At 43.9% G+C, this 21,542-nt stretch overlaps 5 protein-coding genes across 10 annotated transcripts; 3 read left to right on the top strand and 2 right to left on the bottom strand.

The window, feature by feature from the left end:
- Positions 1-239: 239 nt before the first annotated feature.
- On the bottom strand, positions 240-2,591 carry ssr2 (signal sequence receptor, beta). Of its 2 annotated transcripts, none has more exons than XM_049751605.1 (6): positions 2,519-2,591; positions 1,902-2,062; positions 1,647-1,745; positions 1,308-1,416; positions 1,154-1,231; positions 240-1,090 (listed from the first exon to the last, which is right to left on the bottom strand). In XM_049751605.1, the coding sequence occupies exons 1-6, from the start codon at positions 2,567-2,569 to the stop codon at positions 980-982; spliced, it is 609 nt and encodes a 202-aa protein (XP_049607562.1). In that variant the 5' UTR covers positions 2,570-2,591; the 3' UTR covers positions 240-979. The 2 variants fall into 2 exon arrangements, with proteins under 2 accessions (XP_049607562.1, XP_049607563.1); XM_049751606.2 differs by having other exon boundaries at positions 2,503-2,586.
- thap7 (THAP domain containing 7) lies at positions 1,940-11,337 on the top strand. Of its 3 annotated transcripts, none has more exons than XM_049751485.1 (6): positions 1,940-2,089; positions 8,232-8,311; positions 8,418-8,555; positions 8,722-8,823; positions 9,275-10,230; positions 11,189-11,337. In XM_049751485.1, the coding sequence occupies exons 2-5, from the start codon at positions 8,232-8,234 to the stop codon at positions 10,209-10,211; spliced, it is 1,257 nt and encodes a 418-aa protein (XP_049607442.1). In that variant the 5' UTR covers positions 1,940-2,089; the 3' UTR covers positions 10,212-10,230; positions 11,189-11,337. The 3 variants fall into 3 exon arrangements, with proteins under 3 accessions (XP_049607442.1, XP_068505169.1, XP_049607441.1); XM_068649068.1 differs by lacking the exon at positions 1,940-2,089 and adding an exon at positions 7,542-7,740 and having other exon boundaries at positions 11,142-11,278; XM_049751484.2 differs by lacking the exon at positions 1,940-2,089 and adding an exon at positions 7,545-7,740.
- On the bottom strand, positions 2,964-7,318 carry LOC125987249 (protein TMEPAI). Its single transcript, XM_049751509.2, has 4 exons — positions 6,821-7,318; positions 4,267-4,424; positions 4,140-4,190; positions 2,964-3,995 (listed from the first exon to the last, which is right to left on the bottom strand). Exons 1-4 carry the CDS (start codon positions 7,263-7,265, stop codon positions 3,570-3,572), a joined length of 1,080 nt encoding a protein of 359 aa, XP_049607466.2. The 5' UTR covers positions 7,266-7,318; the 3' UTR covers positions 2,964-3,569.
- LOC125987307 (protein S100-A13) lies at positions 11,189-14,690 on the top strand. The gene is made up of 3 exons (XM_049751627.2): positions 11,189-11,353; positions 12,785-12,916; positions 14,307-14,690. Exons 1-3 carry the CDS (start codon positions 11,345-11,347, stop codon positions 14,475-14,477), a joined length of 312 nt encoding a protein of 103 aa, XP_049607584.1. The 5' UTR covers positions 11,189-11,344; the 3' UTR covers positions 14,478-14,690.
- Positions 14,691-15,206: 516 nt separating this feature from the next.
- sema4ab (sema domain, immunoglobulin domain (Ig), transmembrane domain (TM) and short cytoplasmic domain, (semaphorin) 4Ab) lies at positions 15,207-21,430 on the top strand. 3 transcript variants are annotated; one of them, XM_049751408.2, is made up of 15 exons: positions 15,207-15,346; positions 15,642-15,696; positions 16,918-17,142; positions 17,228-17,388; positions 17,449-17,508; positions 17,596-17,694; positions 17,795-17,888; positions 18,007-18,129; positions 18,207-18,334; positions 18,399-18,580; positions 18,880-19,024; positions 19,123-19,312; positions 19,381-19,496; positions 19,587-19,839; positions 19,925-21,430. In XM_049751408.2, the coding sequence occupies exons 3-15, from the start codon at positions 17,043-17,045 to the stop codon at positions 20,572-20,574; spliced, it is 2,301 nt and encodes a 766-aa protein (XP_049607365.1). In that variant the 5' UTR covers positions 15,207-15,346; positions 15,642-15,696; positions 16,918-17,042; the 3' UTR covers positions 20,575-21,430. The 3 variants fall into 3 exon arrangements, with proteins under 3 accessions (XP_049607365.1, XP_049607367.1, XP_049607364.1); XM_049751410.2 differs by lacking the exons at positions 15,207-15,346; positions 15,642-15,696 and adding an exon at positions 16,156-16,375 and having other exon boundaries at positions 19,940-21,430; XM_049751407.2 differs by lacking the exons at positions 15,207-15,346; positions 15,642-15,696 and adding an exon at positions 16,160-16,375.
- The last annotated feature ends 112 nt before the right edge of the window (positions 21,431-21,542 follow it).

Below are 21,542 nucleotides of genomic sequence, written 5' to 3'. Positions count from 1 at the left end.
AGTGCAATTTATTTAAAACTGTTAGTCTTAATATACTCTGTAATAAAGCCCTGACAATAACTACGGAGCATAATATAATGAATAAAATAAAGTTAGTGTTCATCTATAACTGTTTCAAGTTGATTTTGTGGTTAAAAACACTTTCATTTTAGATGAGTAATTGGGTGTCATGTGCTTTTTGTATTTAGTAATAAAGGTCGATAGAATAGAGTACACAAATGAAACCAGGCACATCCAGGTTTAGTAAAAAAAAACACCTTGTTTTTATTGATATTGAAGTCTAACAACTTCAAAACCGAGTTCAATATACAGTTACAAACAGTAATAACTGCCGCTGTAAATGTTCTCTCATTAAGAACCTGTTTTCATCCAAGTTTAGTAAAAAAACCGCCTTGTTTTTATTGATATTGAAGTCTAACAACTTCAAAACCGAGTTCAATATACAGTTACAAACAGTAATAACTGCCGCTGTAAATGTTCTCTCATTAAGAACCTGTTTTCATCCAAGTTTAGTAAAAAAACCGCCTTGTTTTTATTGATATTGAAGTCTAACAACTTCAAAACTGAGTTCAATCTACAGTAATAACTGCTGCTGTAAATGTTCTCTCGTTAATACAGGGATGAGAATTTTCCGTGGATCTGCGTTTTTTCCTGTCGAAAGTATCATTTTCGTGAATCGTGTAAATCCATTGAGAAAATGTTTGTATATGGGGGGGGGGGGGGGGGGGGGGCTATATATATAGCCAGACCCCCGGCTACTTTTCAGTGTTTTTTTCACATTTGCCATTCTCATCCCTGCATTAAGAACCCGTTTTTTGACAATGAATAACTTGCACACCTTTCAACCCCCAATATGGGTGATTAAGCTTCTCAGACCTCCTGCGCCCACTTAACCCCTTACATACCAACCCACCCCTTCAGTCTGAAACCCTAAACAAAAAAAACCAACAACAAAGGTGTATTTTTTCTTTTTCTTTCTTCAGTTCTTCTTAGGTTTGGGCGAGTCATACTTCCTCTTGCTGGAATACCAGAGCAACAGTGGGATGCCAATGGAGGGGAGGGTCATCACACCAAAGGCGGCCCAGTCCAGCTAGAAACAACAAACAAAAAGGTAAGCGAGTAGAGATGAAAGCTGTGTTTGTGTGTGGCTTACATAATGTGGGGAAAAGCGGCGGTCAAACTCCCTCTGTGCCAAGATGCCTCCCTGGCCGGGGGCGCTGGTGTAGCCCACCTATTAACCGCACAGAGCATCTGTCACTAGACTGTCAACCTTTACAGCCAATTCAAGTAAAATGTGAAATCTGTACCACAACTTGTCCGCCCTCCTGAGCCAGGTAGCTGACAGATGCTGAGGTGAAGTTAAAGTAGCCGGCCTTCAGGGGGCGCAGCACTACAGTGTGGGACACGTTGCTGGCTCTGATATTTCACCAAGTTAAGGTTGATAGCATGTAAAGAAACTCACCCTAGCAAAAAAAAACATAATATATTGAAGCAGCACTATAGAAAATGGATGTTACTGTTATGTCCGAAGCCATGAGGAATTATAACCATTTCCAATAATAACAATTCTCTCAGTGGTGAGCTGTCATCGCACATTTGTTTACTGGAGCGTTCACAACAAACTTGACACAGGGTTTCAAGGATACGGCGCAATCCTATCCCATTTCACGTTCAGCATTCCCGAAACGATTCCAAAATCTTCAGGAGGGAAAGAATCGTCCGACAGTTCCACCTCCAGAGCAGCACTGGAACACAAATACGCACAGTTAATTGACATTCAAGCTGATTCATCAATGAGCTAATATGTAGAAAAATCAACTCTAAAAATAGTCAATAGCTACAGCCTTAATTCACTGTACACACCATTGCTGTGTGCATCATATAGAGAGACATGCTCCCACCTGGATCCCACATTGTAAATGTTGTATTGCAGGGTCAGGTCTCGGCCCTCCACGGCGTATCGGTTGAGCAGGGACTTGGACGCTAGCAGACGGGCGCCCTCTTCTCCAGAGCCCAGGGCGATCAGCGCCAGGACCAAAAAAATGTGCAGCATCTTCATCATCTGGAAAGCAAAACATCACAGTAACTGGTAAGAGACGATCTCATAATAGCACTATTTTTATACATTTGTGTCAACTTAAGCTGAGGGCTGCTGTCAAACGTTAGCGTGTAACCTAATGTGTAAATGCAGTAATATTAGCATGTATAATTTAAAAGGTGATACATGCATAAAATCGTGTTTGCTAAAAGCAAATATTGAGCCCATAATATCGTAAACACATTGGCCTGCAATTACCATTATGAACCGAAAAGCATATCCTTCAACTCGCTAGCATTCACTAGATTGACAGAGACGCCTACGTGGAACAGACAGCACAAGATAATTTCCGTCAAAATGAACAGACTGTTACACCAAGAGCGGTGGCAAATGTGCAAATATCTGGTTATAAAGTGTCATTGTCGAGATAAAAGCACAATTTAACGAGAAAAGGAAGAAAATACCAGGAGAGATGGTTACCTTCTGTAACCTCTTTTCAGACCCGAGTAGCGAAGGGCTGCAGACACGCATGCGCAGAAATTAAAAACTCCAGTGGCATGACGTGTACCGGGAGGCGCTGCATGTGGGCTGTTGATTACACAGCGCCTTCTAGTGTATTGGAGGCGGTAGTGTAGTCTGTCCACTCCGTTAAAAATACAATTTAATAGAAGATATTTAGATAAATCTAAATTATCATAATCACACTTAAAAAATAAAATGTAATACTATTTTCTTCTTATGTAAAGATATTTAAATACATTTAAATGATCATAATCATACTTGAAATAGTTTTGATTTTAAACGCAGTCATTAAAATAAATTATATGAAGATATGAACTAAATATGATTTTGTAGACAGATTTTAAATAAATATAAATCTTCCAACTTGCATAACTCCAGCCGTAGAAATAAGAAATGACAGTCCTTATCACTTTCAGCCTTTTATTGTAAACTGCTACACCTTATAAATACAAAATCTTTGTTAAATAACATGAAAATGTAAACGACAAGGATATTTTTTTCTCAAAATTCAGCGTCTATACTTGTAGCTTAAACTCAAGTCAATTGCACCGACAAGAGTATATTGCTGTGCATGGCTTATATGGAGGATGCGTCGTCCTCCTTCCCGTGTTTTGTCGATTCAGAGGCAAAAGTGCTTGAGGTGGTGACATCAATGTCGCCGTGAGTATGAAACGAAAACAGAAACTTGCCTCTGGGTCTATAATGTGATAAAAGAAATGTCTACATATACGCTCTCCGACGCAAGCAAAAAGCTTTAGCAGCTCGAAAAATCATCAAAAAGCAGAAGCATTCTCTGTGCAACTTCAGCTAGCTTTTTTTTTTTTTGCATTACAAAGCCCAGTACATTCTGTGAGTTAGGACTAATGTTTATCAGAGCACTGAGCCCAAATGTAGAGCAGAAAGACATGGAAAAGCTTACAAAAATAGACAAAAACACAAGAGATTTTTTTAGCACCGCATAAAAAACATTTGATAACATTTAAATATCACAAAGAAAAAGTTTGGTCTCTCAAGTGACTGAGGAGTTATGAGGGACAGCCTCAGTGGAGGTCGTGTTTTCAGTGGGGCTCCAATGTGTCTGTAACCTTTTTGGACCTGGAGGAGTACTTTTACAATAGGGGTCCTCTATAGTCACACTGTAGGAGGGCGGGGGGCTCTCGGACCTCTCGCCGCCGCTTCCAGACTCCCGTTTGGCCACCCGTGGTCCGACGTTGTGGACATAATTGTCTATAAGGACATTGCGGTTCGGCGGTGCCCGAATGCAGGAGCGCTTCAGCTCCGGATGTTGCCGAAAGTAGCGGGGTGCCTTTTCCTCCTCGCTGGGCAAGCAGATCATGGGGGGCAGGTTGACGGTCTCCTGCGGCATGTATGGGTAGGTGGGCTGCAGGCGACACAGGTGGTGGTGGTGCTGCACCAAGACTGGTGCGGTGCGGCTCTGGAACCCACAAGAGGCCAAAAAACACAAGATGAAACTATGAGCGCTCATTCAAGCTCGCTTGGTCCAATATTTGTGTGTTTTCAGTTTTCGTGGCAGGGCTTACTGTAGTAAGAAGAGAAAAGGCAAAAACACATGACTCACCGGGCCTTGTCCATGTTGACTCAGCACACCATCCGGCCACCCACTCGCGTCCTGATAAAAACACGTAGAGACTCGTTACAAGTTCCCCGTCAAGTAGACACGAAAGCATTCGTGGCTCGCCACTCACCCGTCGGACCTCCGCCGTCGGGACTTCCCGCGCGTGGCCCAGCCGGCCGAGGAGTGATAGGGCGACGAGGCGGTAGTGCATGAGAAGGCACACGACGACGGCCACCATGACGCTCATCGCCAGCAGGATAAGTATTATCTGAACCAGCTCCAGTTCAGCTGTGGACACGGGAGGCATTGTCAGGGAGGCCAGATGACGTGAGAAAACACAGGCGACGGTTACAGTGATGCATTGGTCGTCATGGTAACTAGGCCTTCGCTTTCCCGATCAAAATGATCAAATCAAACCTCACCTGTACATAGTTATTTTTCAATCATTTAATTCTAATTAAACTTATTTTTAAATTTTTGTGCTAGTACAGTACATCAATTCAGCCCCCTACGCCAGTTTCCCTTAGCAACAGGAAATTTGACAGCCATGCCTACCATGAGTAGACGCACAAAAAAGTCTCAAGAAGCCCTGCTCAAAAGCACACGGGAAGTTTGCCGTTTTGATTTGAATCAGCCATTTGAGCAGCCTCTTGTCTGTATGTATCGTATAAATATAACTCGCGCAAGATCGAGTTGTACAATTCGTCTCATGGCTCGGGGTATATTTGTTGTGCAGTCGCGGAATCCATTGATGCATTTTGCTTCATTTCAAACAAGGGAGTGATTGCATTGTAAAACTAGAGTGGAGAAGGGTGATGGTAGCGGTGAGAGGGGTGGGGGGGGGATACGAGCTGGATGAGCCATGTGGTCTGGGTTGTGGGGGATCATTTATTGGACCATTTATTACCCAGACGCGTCTAGACACAATACACACACATGCACAGTGTTTAATCACGGGAGAGCCAGTCAAAGAGGAAAGAAGGCAGGGCACAGCAGATCAGACGCCATCTGGCTCATTAGCTATGTCTCTAATCCCAATCTAATATTCAAAAATGCTGCATGCAAATGTGATGCAGTTCTCCTGACCTTGCCTATCTGACCTTGATTTAAATAAATGTCAGCACTTGCAAGCTGATGAGCTTCATTTTCAAGACATATATTGCCAATAAAAAAAATAGGAGCGCCGTTATACGTATATACACCTATGGAAAATAGAAATATGAAAATTTGACTTCTGTATTGATCTTAAACGCAGTCTAGGAGAAGATGCTAGAGTACAATCAATTGCTTAACTGGCTCAGAATTGCCCTCGAAATGACGACTTATAAAAATGGTGCCCATCAAAAATAGAAATGAAATGTTTGACTATTAATTTGGCTACGTGGGAAGAGGAAAAAGCAAAATGTCTTGTGTTGGCTATGCGCCATGCAAACAAAGAGCAAAGGAAAGAAGACAAAGAGTTAGACACAGACCCTGGCTGACAGACCTTCACCTTTCACCCTTGACCCCCACCTAGCTACCCCCCAGCCTTGGGGAGGAGCGACCCCCAGACAGACAGCCGGCTATAATGAGGAGTCTGGTGCATCGCAAATCAATCTGGATGTGAGGGTTTTTTTTGTTTCGTCTTACCCCCGTCCGGCCTCGTTCCCACCACTGCACGTCACAACAAAAATCAGCATCGGTGCCTCTGCTATGCTTGAAATCATATTTCCTTTGAGAAAAAGCAGGCCAGCTGAGGCAACAGTCAGCAGATTGTTAACGCTCAACAAAATCTGCATTGTTGAGTGAATAAATGCAGTATTGTTAATTCAACTCATCACACTGCTGCTTCGGTTTGATCCATCAAGAATGCAAACCAACTAACAAAGTCAAACTACTCAGGCTTCCAATCTCTTCTAGAAACAGAATCTTTAACACTTAAAAAAAAAGAGAGAATACCGGAACTTGCTCTCAGCACTGTAGATTGACATAAATGTAAATGGAGGTGTTTATAATTTATGCCTTTTATGTTGTCATTGCCCTAGTGTTAATTTGTGTTTTTTTTTTTGTTTTTTTTACATGCAATTTGGGGAGTTAAGTGTGTTCTAAGAATGCAAACAGCCATGGGGGTCATGTGTCACTTAAAATATTACACATGGAAAAAAAAAAAAAAGACAGAACTGTTTTCAAAAGCTAGAGGTGTCATGGTTTTACATGCATGACATTTCCATACAGGAGCAGGAAGCACAAGCTTCACCAGTCACTTCATTAGGCACACCTGCACATTAGCTGCATGTAAATTTTTGACATTATCAACATAACAGTGCAGATTTAATACCGTACTGAATATAAATATGTTGACTAGCCCTCAACTAATACATCTTCTACTGACCATTATTATACTGAGGTATTTTTTTCTTGCATATTGTTACTGGGCTTCCTTATGTTGCAGCCAACAATGACTAAAATACACAATTTGCTGCAAGTCCGCTGTAACGCCTGTACCAAGCATTCTCCCTGCACTGCAGACAGCATTAAAAATAAAAGACAAAATTTGTCATCATGCAATGGAATAAGTGCTGCAAGAGTTGTGGAATACACCTGCAGACATCTCACCCCATCATTTACATTCAGACACATAAGCATTGAAACACAGTAAAAAAAAAAGCACAATATTTAGAGGCGGAAAGTGGTGGATGACTTACATATATCCATGCCCTGTGGCTGGGGTCTGGTGCAAGAGCAATAATCATTGGACTGTGTGGGGCTCGAGCTTCGCAAATGGGCCGCTGGGTTTCGCATGAGACGGCCACCGGGACGCCGGGGAAGTCGGGGCAGCGAGGAGGAGCCCCCGCCGTTGCAGGCAGCCCGGAGCCTCCGCATGCAGCCCCTGGCTACATGACCGTGCCCCCCAGAGGAGCTCGGATCCTCATTTGGACTTCCAGCAACCTCGCCATAGGATGGGGAAGAAAGAAATGATGTGCAGTCCGGTGCTTTGCATCCGCGTCTGACTGCTGCGAGGCGTTGTGATTTACAGCTCACCCACACCCCAACTTCGTGGGGGAGGACTGGATGGGGGACAATGAAGGGGAGGGCTGGCCAGACACATATCCTCCAGAGTCCAGACAGCCTCTGCATTAAAACAAACATACAAAAAAAAAAAAAACTCCCCCATCTCTGACCGTGACCTGCAGACAAGAGCTCGTTTGCATACATGCATGCGATGCCTACAAAATTAGGTTCACAAGGATGAGGGTTGTCAACTCTCCAGTCTTTAATAAGAATGTCATTGCTTGTGATATTATTTAAAAATCAAACAAATACCCATTTCGATAACTCAACAACGCATTTGTTTTGTCCATTAAAGCCTGATCGTCTTTTTAAATTTTATTTCATTTTTTTTTTAGAATACTCTTTACGTGTTTCAGTAATAATTTACTATAGTATTTTGAAAAATACACCCATGTAATTTTATTACGTATGCCAATATTTTACGCTATTGTCTAGTCGTTAAAGTTGTGTTCATATGTTAAACCGAGCGTACAAAAAGTGACGTCATAAAACCGGAAAAAGGTGCAAGGCGGACACAGCAGCCATCTTCCTGAGGTCAACTCTTCTGTGCATGGTAGTATACTTTTGTTATAAACGACCAAACCGTCAAGTGTAAATATTTTTCAAAACCGTGAAGCATAAACAGGCGTATTTGCTGTTTTGTCGCGTTTATGGCTAATTACCGAGATGGCTCGTTCCGCTCTGGCGTGCAAATTATTTGGCGTTCGGCTAAATTAAAATGTTAGCTCCGCTGCAGTTAGCAACAATGTGAGACATCCCACGGGTTTAAATATTTCATTGCACGACTTTTTGATTATTTTTGCAACATGCACGAGCACTGAGATGCGATAAGATGGAGGCCCTGTTAGCACTTAGCATATGGCAACCAAATAAACACTACGCATGCGTGATTTAAAGGAGATTTTTCTGGACTGGAATTTTTTTGAAATTATTCCAATTCACACATTGCAGTGATTCCCGATTTGCGGTGTGGCTATGATAAAAATAAACTTCAATGCTGTCTTTTTGACCATGATATAAAAATGTTTTATTGCCATCTTTCAGATGCCCAGACACTGTTCTGCTGGCGGCTGCAAATCCCGTGACAACCGTGAGACTCGTAATGCTGGCATCACATTCCACAAGTAATAATCAAGCATTGTCTACATTGAAACATGTTTTTCCCCCATTCTTGCATAGCTGAGCTAAAAATTGACTGTTTATGTCAACTGCAAATATTTGATGGCACAGGTTGCCCAAAGAAGCCTCTCGTCGGGACCTCTGGATCAGCAACTCCCACCGTTCTGACTCCTGGGACCCTCAGACCAATTTTGTCTACTTTTGCTCAAAGCACTTCACGCTGGAGAGCTTTGAGATGGCCAGTTGCAGGTCAGTTAGCATCAAAACCAAATACATCACTGCCTGGTTACGGCTAATACCAGTATTTTTTAATTAGTTTTATGTCCTGATGTTTTGGTTAGCAACTAAATTTAAATGGGCTCAGCACTTAACTCTTACACTGAGATAACTATTCACAACCATTTTGTGCATGCAGTGGCATGAGGAGACTGAGGGAAGATGCGTTCCCCACAGTGTTTGATACCCCATCTGTAAGCAAATCAAAGTGGGTGGGGAAGGTCCTGAAACAAGAAGACAGGTGAGATGTTATGTCCATGTTATGGAAAATTATCTCGATTGGCTTTGTACAAATAGTAGAGTCTCAAATTAGTGTCTAGTGTATTGTATTTCTTAAAAACATATAGTAACGACAACTAAATAGAACATAAAGGAATAAACATTTAGTGCATCATAATTTCATGTATGTTATGCAGCTTTGGGGTTTGCCCACCAGGGCGCAGTATAATACATACATGCAAATACATACAAGATGGCCACAGCTGCTCAATGAGCAGCAGTATTATTAATTTTTTCACAGATGACAAAGAATATATGCCTGTTTTTTTTTAATGCATTGGCATTTTCAACTTTTAACTAATCTGCCGAGTTCACCACCCGTATCACAAAGAGTGTAAGTCGCGTTGTACAACGATTGCCGTTGCAACCAGTCATGCTGACTTGCTTCTATCGCTTGGTCTGTTAAACTGAAGATATGGACCAGTTTCAGGCGAGCAGAGCACTGCCGAGTGTCAAACTCCCAATGACGCCACAGTCCAGCCGGCCCTCGAAGCCGAGAACGACGAAGAGCAACCTGGAACTTCTCAAGAAGCAGCAGAAGATGGAGGGCGGATCTCGCCACCTCCACCTGTGTCACCACCCCGGCCTGTCTCGCCGTCGCGCTACATGCGGCGCCTCCCCCCGCGCCCGGGCTTCTACCTGCCCAAGGAGCACAGCTATGCCCAGCTCTGCCCGCTACTATGGCGGAGACGCTACGACAAGGCCGTGGACTACCTGGAGAAGACCCTGCGGCAGCTTCACGCCGCCCGGCGCCGAGAAAACCGGGTGCGAGCATCCCTGCTGAGGTTGCGTGACAAACAGCAGAGGATGCAAGTGACAAGAGATGACCCCACGAGCAGTGACGGAAGCGTCACAGACAAGTACTGCTCTTACTGCGGGAGAGGTTCCAGAACATCGGAAACTGAAAAAGATGCAGACCCGGTGGAGACTCCTGACAAAGACTTAATGGAACTTAACTCAAACGAAACAAATTCTCAAAGTTTCCAACTTTCATTCCAAGCTGCACAACGCTTGCCCGACTGTCAAAGTGAGTTCAAAGGCAAGAGTAAAAATCAGGACCTGCAACAATCCATGTGGATTCAAGGCGATGCCGAGGCTCAGTTCGTGCTGGTCCCCATCTCCAGCAAAAACCTGCTGCAGAACTATCTGACCATCGAGGATGTCGCTAGCCAAGCTGTCCCACTGTGCGAACCGGACTCAGAGATTTTGAGCGCTCCAACTGGGAGGGGAAGCCAGCTGCATCCAGTCAGCAACACCTCGCTGGAAGATCTGAGTGACGACGTGAAGGAGAAACTGAAAGAACACCTTGAAGGCTTCCACCTGCAACTCAGCAACGAGTTTGCCAATTGACAAGTGATTGGTCATCACGGTATTTAATTATTTTTTTTCAAACCTGCATTCAGCTCACTGGAAGCACATGTTGCATTTAAGAGTAAATAATCTTAAAGCTCTTTATCGGCACAGGTTGCATTTTTAACAGCCACACCCCAAATAATCTTATATCAACACTACCTGTGTTTACTGGTGATTGGAAGTGTATGGACATTTGTGTGTTTGCACTCCCTTACATTGTGTGTGTTTTTTTTCTTACCCAATACATTCCATTGCATGATATTAGTTCAACATACCGAGATGATTCTCCAATTGGGTGTGGCGGGCGACCCCTTCTTCCCATATTTCAGTTGCTTCGTGTGGGCGGGGGCTTGTTTTGGATGACCCCCACCTCCCTTTCCCCCCTTTTTCAACACATATTTAACAAGACACACCCTTAACACCCCCTCAAGGACATCTTTGAATAAATCCTCAACATCTGCTGCTAAAATTCCTCCTGTTTTTTTTTTTTTTTTAAAGAATAAATTCCTTTGGTTAATTTAAACCAAAATGTGGAGCGGCCCCGCTCACTCACACACACTTATGCATACACACTCTCCAGTGACGGACTTCGCTCATAAAACCAGATCGAAGGAATGCGGTTGTGCCTGTTTCCTTGTCCTCCTCTTCCCCTCCTTTTTTTTTTTTTTTTTTTTAATACTATGATTTTAAAACTGCTCAACCATCATGCTTCCACTTTAATGCAAATCAAAAATGCATGTTAAAAATCACAAACTGGAACTTGTAAAACAAAAACAGCAACAAGACTGTCTTAACTAAAACTTTCCAGATGTGGATTTGAGGAACATGAAAGTTTTTTAACAAAACACACACACACAATCACAATAGCAACACACACACACAGTGTCATGATGTCACATTATGGCGCATTTGCTTCCTTTTTTACAGATCCTTCTTCCTGCTTCCCCCCCTCTCTCTCCTCTTGTCTTTTGCAGAGAGGGGAAGGAGGGAGGATCCGGGACGACTGCCAGCTGCTGACAACAACGCAGATCCACACACACACACAGTGACACACGCTGACACACACAGTAAGAGGAGTGGATAGACACGCAGGACCAGAAAAAGTTGCAACATTCGAACCAACAGTCGACATGCCTCAGGTAGGAAACCGACGCAACTAAACAGACACATTCGCGTAGATTTCCAATCAAACACACAATTTTAGTCACAAATGCGCTTTTTGTGTCTTGTTAAGTCAATTGACGCGTGCATGTTGCGTTTTTTAAAAACTTGTGGGCGGCGCGCGTCTCGTCTGAAGCGGTCAGGCGTGGACGCGCGTCAAAACTAGCCGACCAAAAAAAGCAGTTTTAAAATGGTTTTCTTGACATCCGATTATCTTTCTAGCTTGCTTTCGTGTCATGAATCACACAGTTGAAGTTGCGCGCAAAGCAGTACGAGGCGAAACTTCTTGGTGCGGCGACGCTTGCAAGCGGCCCCTCCCTAAATGTATGAAGAAGTTTTTCCAAAAGTCCGACGGCGCACGCGCGTTATTAACTTGTTTAATTAAAACAAGATGACGTTCTTTTTTAAGTTAAGTCAACCTAAAAGGCATGATCGGATCCACTTGATCGCCAAAATCGCTCATCTGGGGCCATTTGAAGTTCTATAAGGGCCATACAACATGTAAAGTTGAATTTAATAAGCATTTGTGTGTGTGTGTATGTGCGTGTGTGTGTTTGTTTAATAATAATTTAATAGTAATAATAATAATTTCAAATTTCAATGGAGTCTGTATCGAGGCTGCCATGTTAGTTTCATTACTCATCCCCATCTGAGGTGATGGAAGATAAGTGTAAAAAAATAAAAAAGGCCGTTCATAAAATATTCTTAAAAGTAAAGCCTCCACTCTACTTGATTTAAACTTCTAACACATAAATCTCATCCTGCTGTATGCTAATCATGAGAATACAAATAGGATCATGACAATAATAATTTAATGTGTGTAGTACACAAATAAAATAACGGTTTCGCTTTAAAGTTTCTAAAATATACTTTAGAAAAGTTTGTTTTATTTCATTGAAACATTGTTGCCTAGAACGATGACATCGAGTGGAGAGGTGAACGACTTGCAGCAGCTTGTCATACGTAAAAGAACAAGGGTGTGGTGTTTTTTGTTTTTTTTTTTTCTTCAGTGTGTGTGTGTGAGAAAGCGAAAGAGACAAAGCTGCCTGCCTGCATGCATGGAATAGCTAGTTGCATTTTTTTTTTCTTTCAAAAGAACACTAACTTGAGTTTATGTCATGTGACTTGATATTCATGTGGCTCGCTTGCAGTTCTAAAAAAAAAAAAAAGTAATAAAAAAACAAGTAAAACTGCAGAGAAACTGTGGTCAAAGAAGCCCAAAATACTCCTCGTAATTTAATTTATGACACTTTGGAAAAAAAAAACAGATAGGCCCTCTGGATGCCAAATGGAACTTCCGAACAATCAGTGTATTATATTACAAATTGTCAGAGGAATAAATGATTCTACAAGTTTCGAATATTGTGATACTCGGGTGGGTTAACATATCTTATCTGATACCCGTTTAGTACTCGGACTTGGAGGGCGCCATCAACACGCTGGTCACCCAGTTCCACTCGGCCTCGGCCGACAACGGCCCCACGCTAAAAATGGACGAATTCAAGGGGCTTTTATCCTCTCAGCTGCCCACCATGGGCAAGGTAAGACTGGCGAGCACCCCCCCACACCCACACACTCAGATTTATAGTAGTTTGGGCGTGGCTTCATGTTTCTCACACACAGCCGAGCAAGGAAGGAGGCTCGCTCTGACAACGTGTGCGTCCGATTGTGCGGCGTAGGCGCCTCCGCGGACTTAAGCAACGTCTCTAAAAGATGCATGCGGAGGCGGGGTGGGGGTTGTGGGGGTGGAAAGCGGAACCCGTGGCCAACCACACTTGCAGCCTTGGGAGCAAATCACATTGTCCAAGCGTCTTTTCCACGACGATCTGGTGTGTAAACACCATGATTGATACCTTTAAGCGTCTCTCATATAGAAGCTGTTCTTTTTTTTTTTTTTTGCAGCAAGGGTACTCATTGTGATGTTCTTGTTGTGGATCAGATTGACCCGTTTGGCAGTCTAAGCAGAAAAATGGATTAAAGATGATTGTGAAGTGCCGCTTACTATTTAATTTTCAGACAAAAGCAGCTTGTATGTAGCCAAGTCATCACAATGTCAATTGGACGTGTAACATGAAATCATGAGGCACAATTAGATTCATTCATTTTAAAGGGGGAAAGAGCATTTCAAATCAAATAGTCAATTTTCCACAATTTGATTCTGTTTTTAAGCTAGCGGGCCCGGATTGTGTGTTTTAATGGTTCGCGTCAGTCTTCCGACAGCCCCCGTGATCTTTCAGCGCATGCTTTGAATTCCTCCAGTTAACTGTTGGCCATTGCCAGCAGAAGAAGGAGCATGGCTCCAATGTAGCCGTACATACTTTGTGTAACTGTTAAAGCCTCAAGGTGTATTTACTCTTCGGACACAAAAGTAGAGGTGAGAACTGGAGACGGGCGTGTTCGGGCTGTGCTTTGCTGTGTTAAGTTGCAGAGGTAGTACATTTTTTTGTGTGTGTGTGTACTTTACAAAAAACACTTTGAAATGTTTCAACTTGCTACAATTAATCCATCAAGTTGTTATGTATAGTTTATTTGAATAATTAAGAAAAATTGCTACATAAAAGCTTTCTGTTAATGTAAAGATGAATAGTTTTGAAATTTTGGATGAAAAATATGATGCTTGTATTAAATTATCTGTCTGTGGCATTTTATATCGTGTGTTAGCATTAAGCTAGCAAAAGGCAGGCAAAGTTTACACGTTGAATTCTTTGTATCATGTTAAGACGAATTAACGACAAACTGTCAAACTGCTGTTTTGAAGTGAGCACACACACACACACACACACGCACACATTTTTCCCATTGTCCCGCCTCTTTAAACTTTATATAGTACGTGCCGTGAAGTCACGACATTTGCGTGATGTGTTGGTAAATAAATAGCATCACAAGTAGAGATAAAAACCTAATTTGAGTTCCTTCCATGTGTTTCTGCAGGCCTTTATGTCAGAACAGGGCCTGAGTGAGCTCATGCGGAAGATGGGCGTGGGTGACGGTGAGGGCATCTCCTTCTCCCATTTCTGGAATTTAATCCAGAATCTAGCCACCTCACAGCTTGGCGTCCTCGGTGGCAACAAGGGCACCTCGTGCAGCTGCGCCCTCCTGTGAAGACCCTCAACAAATCAGCACCAAAAACAGCAACCAGGTTCCACCCCCTAATGCCCCCTGAAATGTAGAACCCACAACCACCATCATCAGGTTCGGGGCAAAATATAAGAAGATGGCCCATGTGCAAGGCATTCCATTTTTATACGCGATCATCTCTATATGACAGGTTTTAACATTTCCATCATATGTTGTGTAATAAAATCGAGAATCAAAGCAGGCTAGTTTTCTCTCTTACCAAACCAATTCACAGAAAAAAGCTTTTGCATTTTCCTTGTTAGTTTTAGTTAGTTAACAAACTAACCTTCCATCAGCAAAGTGGGATTGCTGGTGCTGTTAATCAAAGTATAACAGAAATGAATATATTGCCATATCCATCAAATTTAAAGGGTACAAAAGGTCATACCTGCTCTTAATCATTAACTCACATTCATGTTTTTTTTTTCCTTCTCATGTATAGTCCAAAAAGGTTATGTTTACTTATTAAATGTATTTTATTGGCAGTTGGGTGAGATCAGCGTTGAGTAGAACCAGTTTGTGAAATAATGTTTGAATAAATTCACTCCTTGTGCACAGTTAATCTCGAGGTATGTTGTCACAGTGCTCTAAAATCAAAATTGTTCTCGTGTTTTCTATGCTTGTACAAAACGACGACAATAAAATAGGTAGACATTGATGGCTTTAACAGGCAGTGGCAACAAACTCAAAATGAGGTCCTCCAACCCACGCCAACTCCTGACGTCACTCCCTCGGCACTGCCGCATCGACACAGTGTTGGGAATCCCCCTCAGTGGGCCCCTTACTGGCTGCTGCCGGCCATTGGGGGGCGCGAGAGACAACTAATATTGGTCAATATCAACGACACCACAGTGGTACAGTATTTTATTTTTTGGTTTGATAGTATTTCAATTAGTTTCAACTGTTAAGTGATGTCAAAAATGCCGCATCACGTTGTGGGTGGTAGTTTTACCCGGCTTTTTGACCACGTGTCTGGTTTCAGGTCACCCCGCTAATCCTGACTAATCTCCTTTACTTCTGATTAGCCTCTCCCTACCTTTACCTGCTTTTTCGAGGTTAACTTGTCCAAGTTTAAATGCAATTTTGACTACTTGAAACTGAATGACTCAAGATCGATGGTGAACTTTGACCGCTGTGCTGTCCATGCAGGAAAATTAATGGGAGTCGTCTACTCGTAGAAGATGGATGGTTAAAGATCTGACAGGTACTTTTGCAAAATCACGCACCGGGTGGGGAATCCCCAACAAACCAGATTGGGATTAATTATATGTTGGACATTAATTAAACTTGTGGGGATTGAACAGGCTGTACCCACTTGGAAGATTTTGTACTAGTCACGCTTTATGCACTGCAAATCGTAAATAGCATGCAAAACTTTACTGAAGCAATCCGTCGATCAAGCCATGGTAGAGTAAATGTATGTATAACAGTTGACATTAAATGATTGTTTCTACAGAAATCTATATCTTGACCTCCAATATGGTGTCCAAAAATCTTGATCATGACGTGATCGAAAACTATCTACTAGTGGGTCAACTTTGTTGCAAAATTGGTTAAAACGTTGGTTGTAGGTAAATAAATAAAATTATTTGGGTAATGTACAAAATATTATTTTGTGCAGCAGCTTTGACTGTTGACCTGAAGAATGATTGACAGGTTGCTTCAAAACTTGGCTGTCACACGGCACGCTGGGACCACCAGTCGTGTGTCTTCGGCCCCACTGGTGGGCGGAGGCAGTTTGTTGACATAGTAAAGACCCAGTTCACCCTCTCACCCACCCACTCACGCGGTCAGCGTTTTCGCCACGCCGACACGCGATTGCCTTGCAGCCGCTTCCTGCTTTAAGCTCTCCGGGGGATAGAACCGGCGGTACCGGACGATACGTAAGCGCGTTGAAATTATTTGTGGATATCTTGCAATGTGCACGCCTTGTTTGTGTTATGGCTGTAAATGTTTTGCACAAAGACTACCTGGGACGATACGAAGGAAGGGTGATTTGCATCAAATGCTCTTTTATGGGAGGGTGATGCAAACATTAAAATACATATTTCATCGGTTCATCGTGTATTTCGATGGCAACATTTGCAGGATTTAGATTAATAGTGAACCGGCTCGGAGAAGAGCTAACTGTTAGCATGTAAGCTAACATAGCAGGGATAAGTGCGTGTGTGGCGTTTAAACGCTCACATAAATATCGTAAAATATAAACTCCGATTCGTGTCTTGACCATTTTAATTGGCTTAATGTTAATTTAATTCACTTTTTTGCTTGGTAACGTTAGAAATAACTGGAATAGGAACTGCATAGTAACAATGCTATTTGAGTCCTGTATCCTCATTAATAAGGAAAGATGGAAGTCTCTCTTTTTGTTTTTCTGCAAAAAACCTGCTTGTAATTTGCAATGCCTGCTGTCTGCCCCTCTAAGCTGTCTCAACAATGGGTGCCAACCGAAAAATGGGGTCTCAGCGAGGGTCGCTGCCCCTGCTATCAGCATCTCCTTGACCCCCCCTACTCAGGACCATCAACCCTCCACCTCAACTTTGTGCCACCATGGAAAGTGGCTGCCGTTTGCTCCCCATTGCCGTGACTCTGCTGTGCTGTGTGAGCTCCTCTGTGACCACCCCGACTGCTCGGGTCTCCTTCCCAATGGGTGAGTGGAGACATTTTGTCATCCCGACTTATTCCACGTGCATGCCGTTTATTCTGTTTCTTCTCTGATCCTCATGTGATCACAGGCAGTCCCGGGCGACGTCTCACTCGCTTCAGCAGTGCCGACGTGGGCAACACCACCACGCTGCTCCTCAGCAACGACGGCGATACGCTCTTCGTGGGCGGCCGTGACATCGTGCTAGAGCTGGATGTCAGCCTCGAGGACACCATTATGCTGAGGAACAAGGTAAGGGAAGGCGTGCTAAGTGGGAGATGTTCAATACCGAGCATTGCGTTCTTCTGACAGCTGGACTGGAAGCCTTCGGAGAAAGACCTGGAGCAATGTTCCATGAAAGGCAAGAAGATGGCAAGTAGCTTGTTTGCACACACTTCACAATCCAAAATTGTGACAATTCTTGTTCTTTTGTGAAACTTTTTTTCTTTCTTTTTCCAGACGGACTGTCCAAATTTCATCCGTGTGTTGCTGTTCCTGAACGCCACTCACCTCTACGCTTGTGGAACATTCGCCTTTAGTCCACGTTGTATCTACATCGTAAGTTTGCCTTACATAAATATATCAGTTCTCTATACAAATTAGGGACGATCGAATTAATTGATTGACCGATTTAATCACACTTGATTTATTTTTCCAGAACTCCGATACATTAACAATGAGCCTGAAGGCCGACGAGGGACGAGGTCGCTGCCCTTATGACCCCTACCAGCGCAACACCGCTATCATCGTAGGTCTGTGACGCCAACGCTTACTGCTCCCGTCCATTTGTTACCACGAAACCACCACACAAGGAAGATCTGTCAATCAAAACAAACATGTACCGACCATCCTGTCGTAATGTGTCGCCAGACGGAGAGCTGTACACGGGCACGGTGGCCGACTACCGGGGCAACTGGCCGCTCATATCCCGCCACCTCAGCGAAGGCTCTCGTGTGGACCTCAAGCTGGACGACACGCTGGGATGGCTGGAGGGTAAGGACATTGTGGAGGGCACGGACTTTTTGTTGTTCTACATATAAAATTGTTTCTTTTTTCTTCTCTGCGTGCAGATCCGACTTTCATAAGCTCCACCTTCATTCCAGACGAGGGCAAAATTTACTTTTTCTTCAGCGAAGTGGGCCGGGAGTACGACTTTGTCGACAAGTTCATCGTTTCACGTGTTTCCCAAGTCTGCACGGTAAGAACCTGGAGCACAGGCCAACTCGTATGAATTAGATATGACGTTCTTTGTTCTTTCCTAGAGCGACGTCGGAGGTCAGCGGACGCTCCAGCGGCGCTGGACCACCTTCGCCAAAGCGCAGCTGCTGTGCCAGGCGGACGGCGAGCTGCCCTATAACGTCATCCAGGACATCGATAGCCTGGCGCCAACCGATGGCGCGACGACGGACGATACGCTTTTCTACGGCATCTTCACTTCGCAATGGTTAGTAAGATATTTTTTTTTTTGTCATCCAATTTTATTTATGGTTCAACTGTTCCCAAGATATTTGAAGTCAATTCCATTTATTCTTTTATTATGTACAGAACTTTGTTACAGCTGCAGTTCTTTCTTTAAGAAAGTTAAGAGCACATTTTTTCTTGGTAAGGACTAAAGGAAGAAAAAATTCTCCACGAAATACACTGTGACACGTGATTGGCGTCCCACATGTCTTCTCCTTCACACTGTATAATTTTTTCATGTAGAGTCACGCGTTGTTGATTTGGTTTCTCCTTTTAACCCAGGTCAATCAATTCGGGACTGTCGGCCGTATGCTCGTTCCGCTTGGCGGATATCAGGTCGGCGTTCTCGGGCAGCTACAAGGTCCTCAACCGTGACACGCTGCAGTGGAGCACCAGGGTGCAGGAGAGGGTGGCCAACCCAGGCCAGGTCAATGTCACAGAGACACAAATGCCAATTATTTTTCTGGCTGTGGAATATTGAAGAATGAATTAATTTTTGAGGGTGTCCTTTCTTCACATCTTCAGTGCGGCTTGCACAACGCGTCAGACAACGCCCTTCGCTTCGTCAAGGAGAACTTCCTGACGGACGACAGCGTGCGGCCAGCGGGCGGGGGACCCACCATGGTGTCCACCGAGCACCGCTACAGCCACCTGGCCGTCCAGAGGGTCCGGGCGACAGACGGCGTGGACTACACGGTCCTGTTTCTCCTCACAGGTGAGGCTACTTTGCGAGAATATTTTTCAGGATTGCCAGGAGGTCAGACATCTTTGATGGTGTTTCAGAGTCGGGGTACCTTCACAAAGCAGTGCTGCTGCAGAGCGGTGCACACGTGGTGGAGGAGGTGCAGGTGTTCCTCAAACCTCAACCTGTCAAGAGCCTCAAGCTGTCCATACCCAAAGTACAGCCAATCCATTTCAATCCAATGGCCATTTTATTTTAAAATATTGAAATGGTCTGACAAGATTGGTTGCCGTCATTTCTTCAACAGGGCTTGATCTACATCGGTACATCAGAGGGCGTGCTCAGGCTCCCGACGTCCAACTGCTCCTTCTACTGGACCTGTGCCCAGTGTGTCCTTGCCCGGGACCCCTTCTGCGGGTGGGATGCTGCCAGCCGGGCCTGCGTGGGGGTCTCCAGCGTCCACCTTGGCCAGGATGTAGAGAGGGGCAACGTGGAGAAGGCGTGCGAGAGCGCTACCTCCATGCACAGAGCTCGCTTAGGACCAAGCAACCTGCCTGCAGGTAAGCCGCATTTCCACATTTTCAGTGCAGAAGTACTAGTGAAAAAAATGTCAAGAAAATTTAACTCCTTGATTGTGTATATCAGCTCCCTGTCCCGTAGGCGAGCAGCTGTCGGTATCCCTACACGAGGTGGTACGCCTCCCATGTCCCGCCGCCTCCCGCCTCTCCCGCCAGTCGTGGGAGCGCCCAAACAGCCGCCTGTCGCCGGAGCTCTACCTCCACCTGGAAGACGGCAGCCTGAGCTTCGTGGCCACGCCCGCCACTCTGGGCCACTACCTGTGCCTGTCCACCGAGAACAGCTTCCGGCAGACCATGGCCGTCTATCACGTCAAGCAGAAGAGCGGCCCACTACCCAGCCCGAAGGGACCTACGCAGCCGGGCCTCAACCTTTCCGTATGGATGATGAAAGCGGCACCAAATGAGGCTGTCTATCAAGACGGGGACTCGCTTCTGTCAGCGCAGACCCCTTCCTACTTAAAGGAGCTGGTGGCCGTGTCGGTCCTCTTAGTGCTTTGCCTGAGCGTGCTCTTCACCATCCTCCTCTATGTGGTCAGAGAGCGGTGGCATAGCCGCACCGTGCAAGTGGTGGCCGATTCGGACAGACGGACTCCAGAGGAGCAAGAGGCCCTCCGAGTGGGGCCCACGCAGAGCAAGCGCAACGGGCACGTCCAGGGCACCCTCTCCAACGGGGCGCTTGCCGCTTCCAACGGACACTTGCCCAACACGCCCATTTGAGCGCCGGCACTCCAGGTAAGGATAAAAGAAAAAAAAAATATTGCTGTACTAATGTGACAAAGATGGTTATTTTCCCAGAACATTTTTAAAAACACATTTTCACTTTATGGAATGTTACCCACTTTTGATGCCACCTGACTGCAAAATGTACAGTACTCTTATTTTAGTAGGCTTTGGTACAAAAATGTCAAATATTAGTAGGAATTCAATGTTTGCACACTTTGGGCACATCACAAACTTTATGGAACTATTTTATATAAGTTTTTTTGTACTCAATGGTGGCGGGTTATAGGATGGCATTGCTGCTCCTCAACGTGCCTTGGCTACACACTCGGACCCTGTCATAATGTGACTGCTGAACTATTCCCTGTGTTCATTTTGAATGTTAAATGTGAACATGGTACTAATGTGCTTTTTGACACCTTTTAATTCACTTGTTCATTTGACCAAATATGCTGATTTTACTCATCCAAGGACTTAAGTTTAACTCCCTTTGGATGCTTTTTTTGAGGGGGTTGGATTGGTCTATTTTCACATCTGGACCGAATCAGTAGGGCGCAAACACAGCTGTCACGATAGAGAAAAAAAAAAAAAGTAAGACGCTGAATTCCAACCACTATCATAATAAATATTGTGTTATGTGAATGTCTTTTGATGTCACTCAGGATTTAGCCTTATTAGCTTTGTGCAGTATACGTTTCAGAATACACTGTGCTGTGTTTACTGTATCAAGTTTTAAATGGGCTCTGTAGCGCTACCACGTGGCCAAAAATATTAAACGCACCCTAGAAAAAAAAAAAAATCTGAAGATACGTGTTTTTAAAAAAATAAAGGCAGAAACTTCTTTTAGTTCAAATATTTATATTTGGTTTCATTTTACATATTTAATTTTTATTTAAATATTTTAGCATTACTATTTAGAATTAAAAAAACATTTTCCACATTTATTATACTGGCAATCACCACAT

The sequence above is a fragment of the Syngnathus scovelli genome, chromosome 19, assembly GCF_024217435.2.
Source record: "Syngnathus scovelli strain Florida chromosome 19, RoL_Ssco_1.2, whole genome shotgun sequence".
Classification (NCBI taxonomy): domain Eukaryota; kingdom Metazoa; phylum Chordata; class Actinopteri; order Syngnathiformes; family Syngnathidae; genus Syngnathus; species Syngnathus scovelli.
Note: the sequence above shows the minus strand (reverse complement) of the source record. Positions and strands in the feature narration are given on the sequence as shown.

Coding starts and splice junctions, on each gene's coding strand:
- ssr2 (XM_049751605.1), bottom strand. CDS start 2,569: ATGCGTGTCTGCAGCCCTTCGCTACTCGGGTCTGAAAAGAGGTTACAG. Junction 2,063..2,518: donor CTGAAAAGAGGTTACAGAAG/GTAACCATCTCT, acceptor TTTGCTTTCCAG/ATGATGAAGATGCTGCACAT. Junction 1,091..1,153: donor GCCGCTTTTCCCCACATTAT/GTAAGCCACACA, acceptor TGTTGTTTCTAG/CTGGACTGGGCCGCCTTTGG.
- LOC125987249 (XM_049751509.2), bottom strand. CDS start 7,265: ATGTTTGTTTTAATGCAGAGGCTGTCTGGACTCTGGAGGATATGTGTC. Junction 4,425..6,820: donor GCCACAGGGCATGGATATAT/GTAAGTCATCCA, acceptor CCGTGTCCACAG/CTGAACTGGAGCTGGTTCAG. Junction 4,191..4,266: donor CGACGGCGGAGGTCCGACGG/GTGAGTGGCGAG, acceptor TGTTTTTATCAG/GACGCGAGTGGGTGGCCGGA.
- thap7 (XM_049751484.2), top strand. Junction 8,312..8,417: donor GCTGGCATCACATTCCACAA/GTAATAATCAAG, acceptor TTGATGGCACAG/GTTGCCCAAAGAAGCCTCTC. Junction 8,556..8,721: donor TTTGAGATGGCCAGTTGCAG/GTCAGTTAGCAT, acceptor TTGTGCATGCAG/TGGCATGAGGAGACTGAGGG.
- LOC125987307 (XM_049751627.2), top strand. Junction 12,917..14,306: donor AGCTGCCCACCATGGGCAAG/GTAAGACTGGCG, acceptor GTGTTTCTGCAG/GCCTTTATGTCAGAACAGGG.
- sema4ab (XM_049751408.2), top strand. CDS start 17,043: ATGGAAAGTGGCTGCCGTTTGCTCCCCATTGCCGTGACTCTGCTGTGC. Junction 18,130..18,206: donor CACGCTGGGATGGCTGGAGG/GTAAGGACATTG, acceptor CTCTGCGTGCAG/ATCCGACTTTCATAAGCTCC. Junction 19,497..19,586: donor TCAAGCTGTCCATACCCAAA/GTACAGCCAATC, acceptor TTTCTTCAACAG/GGCTTGATCTACATCGGTAC.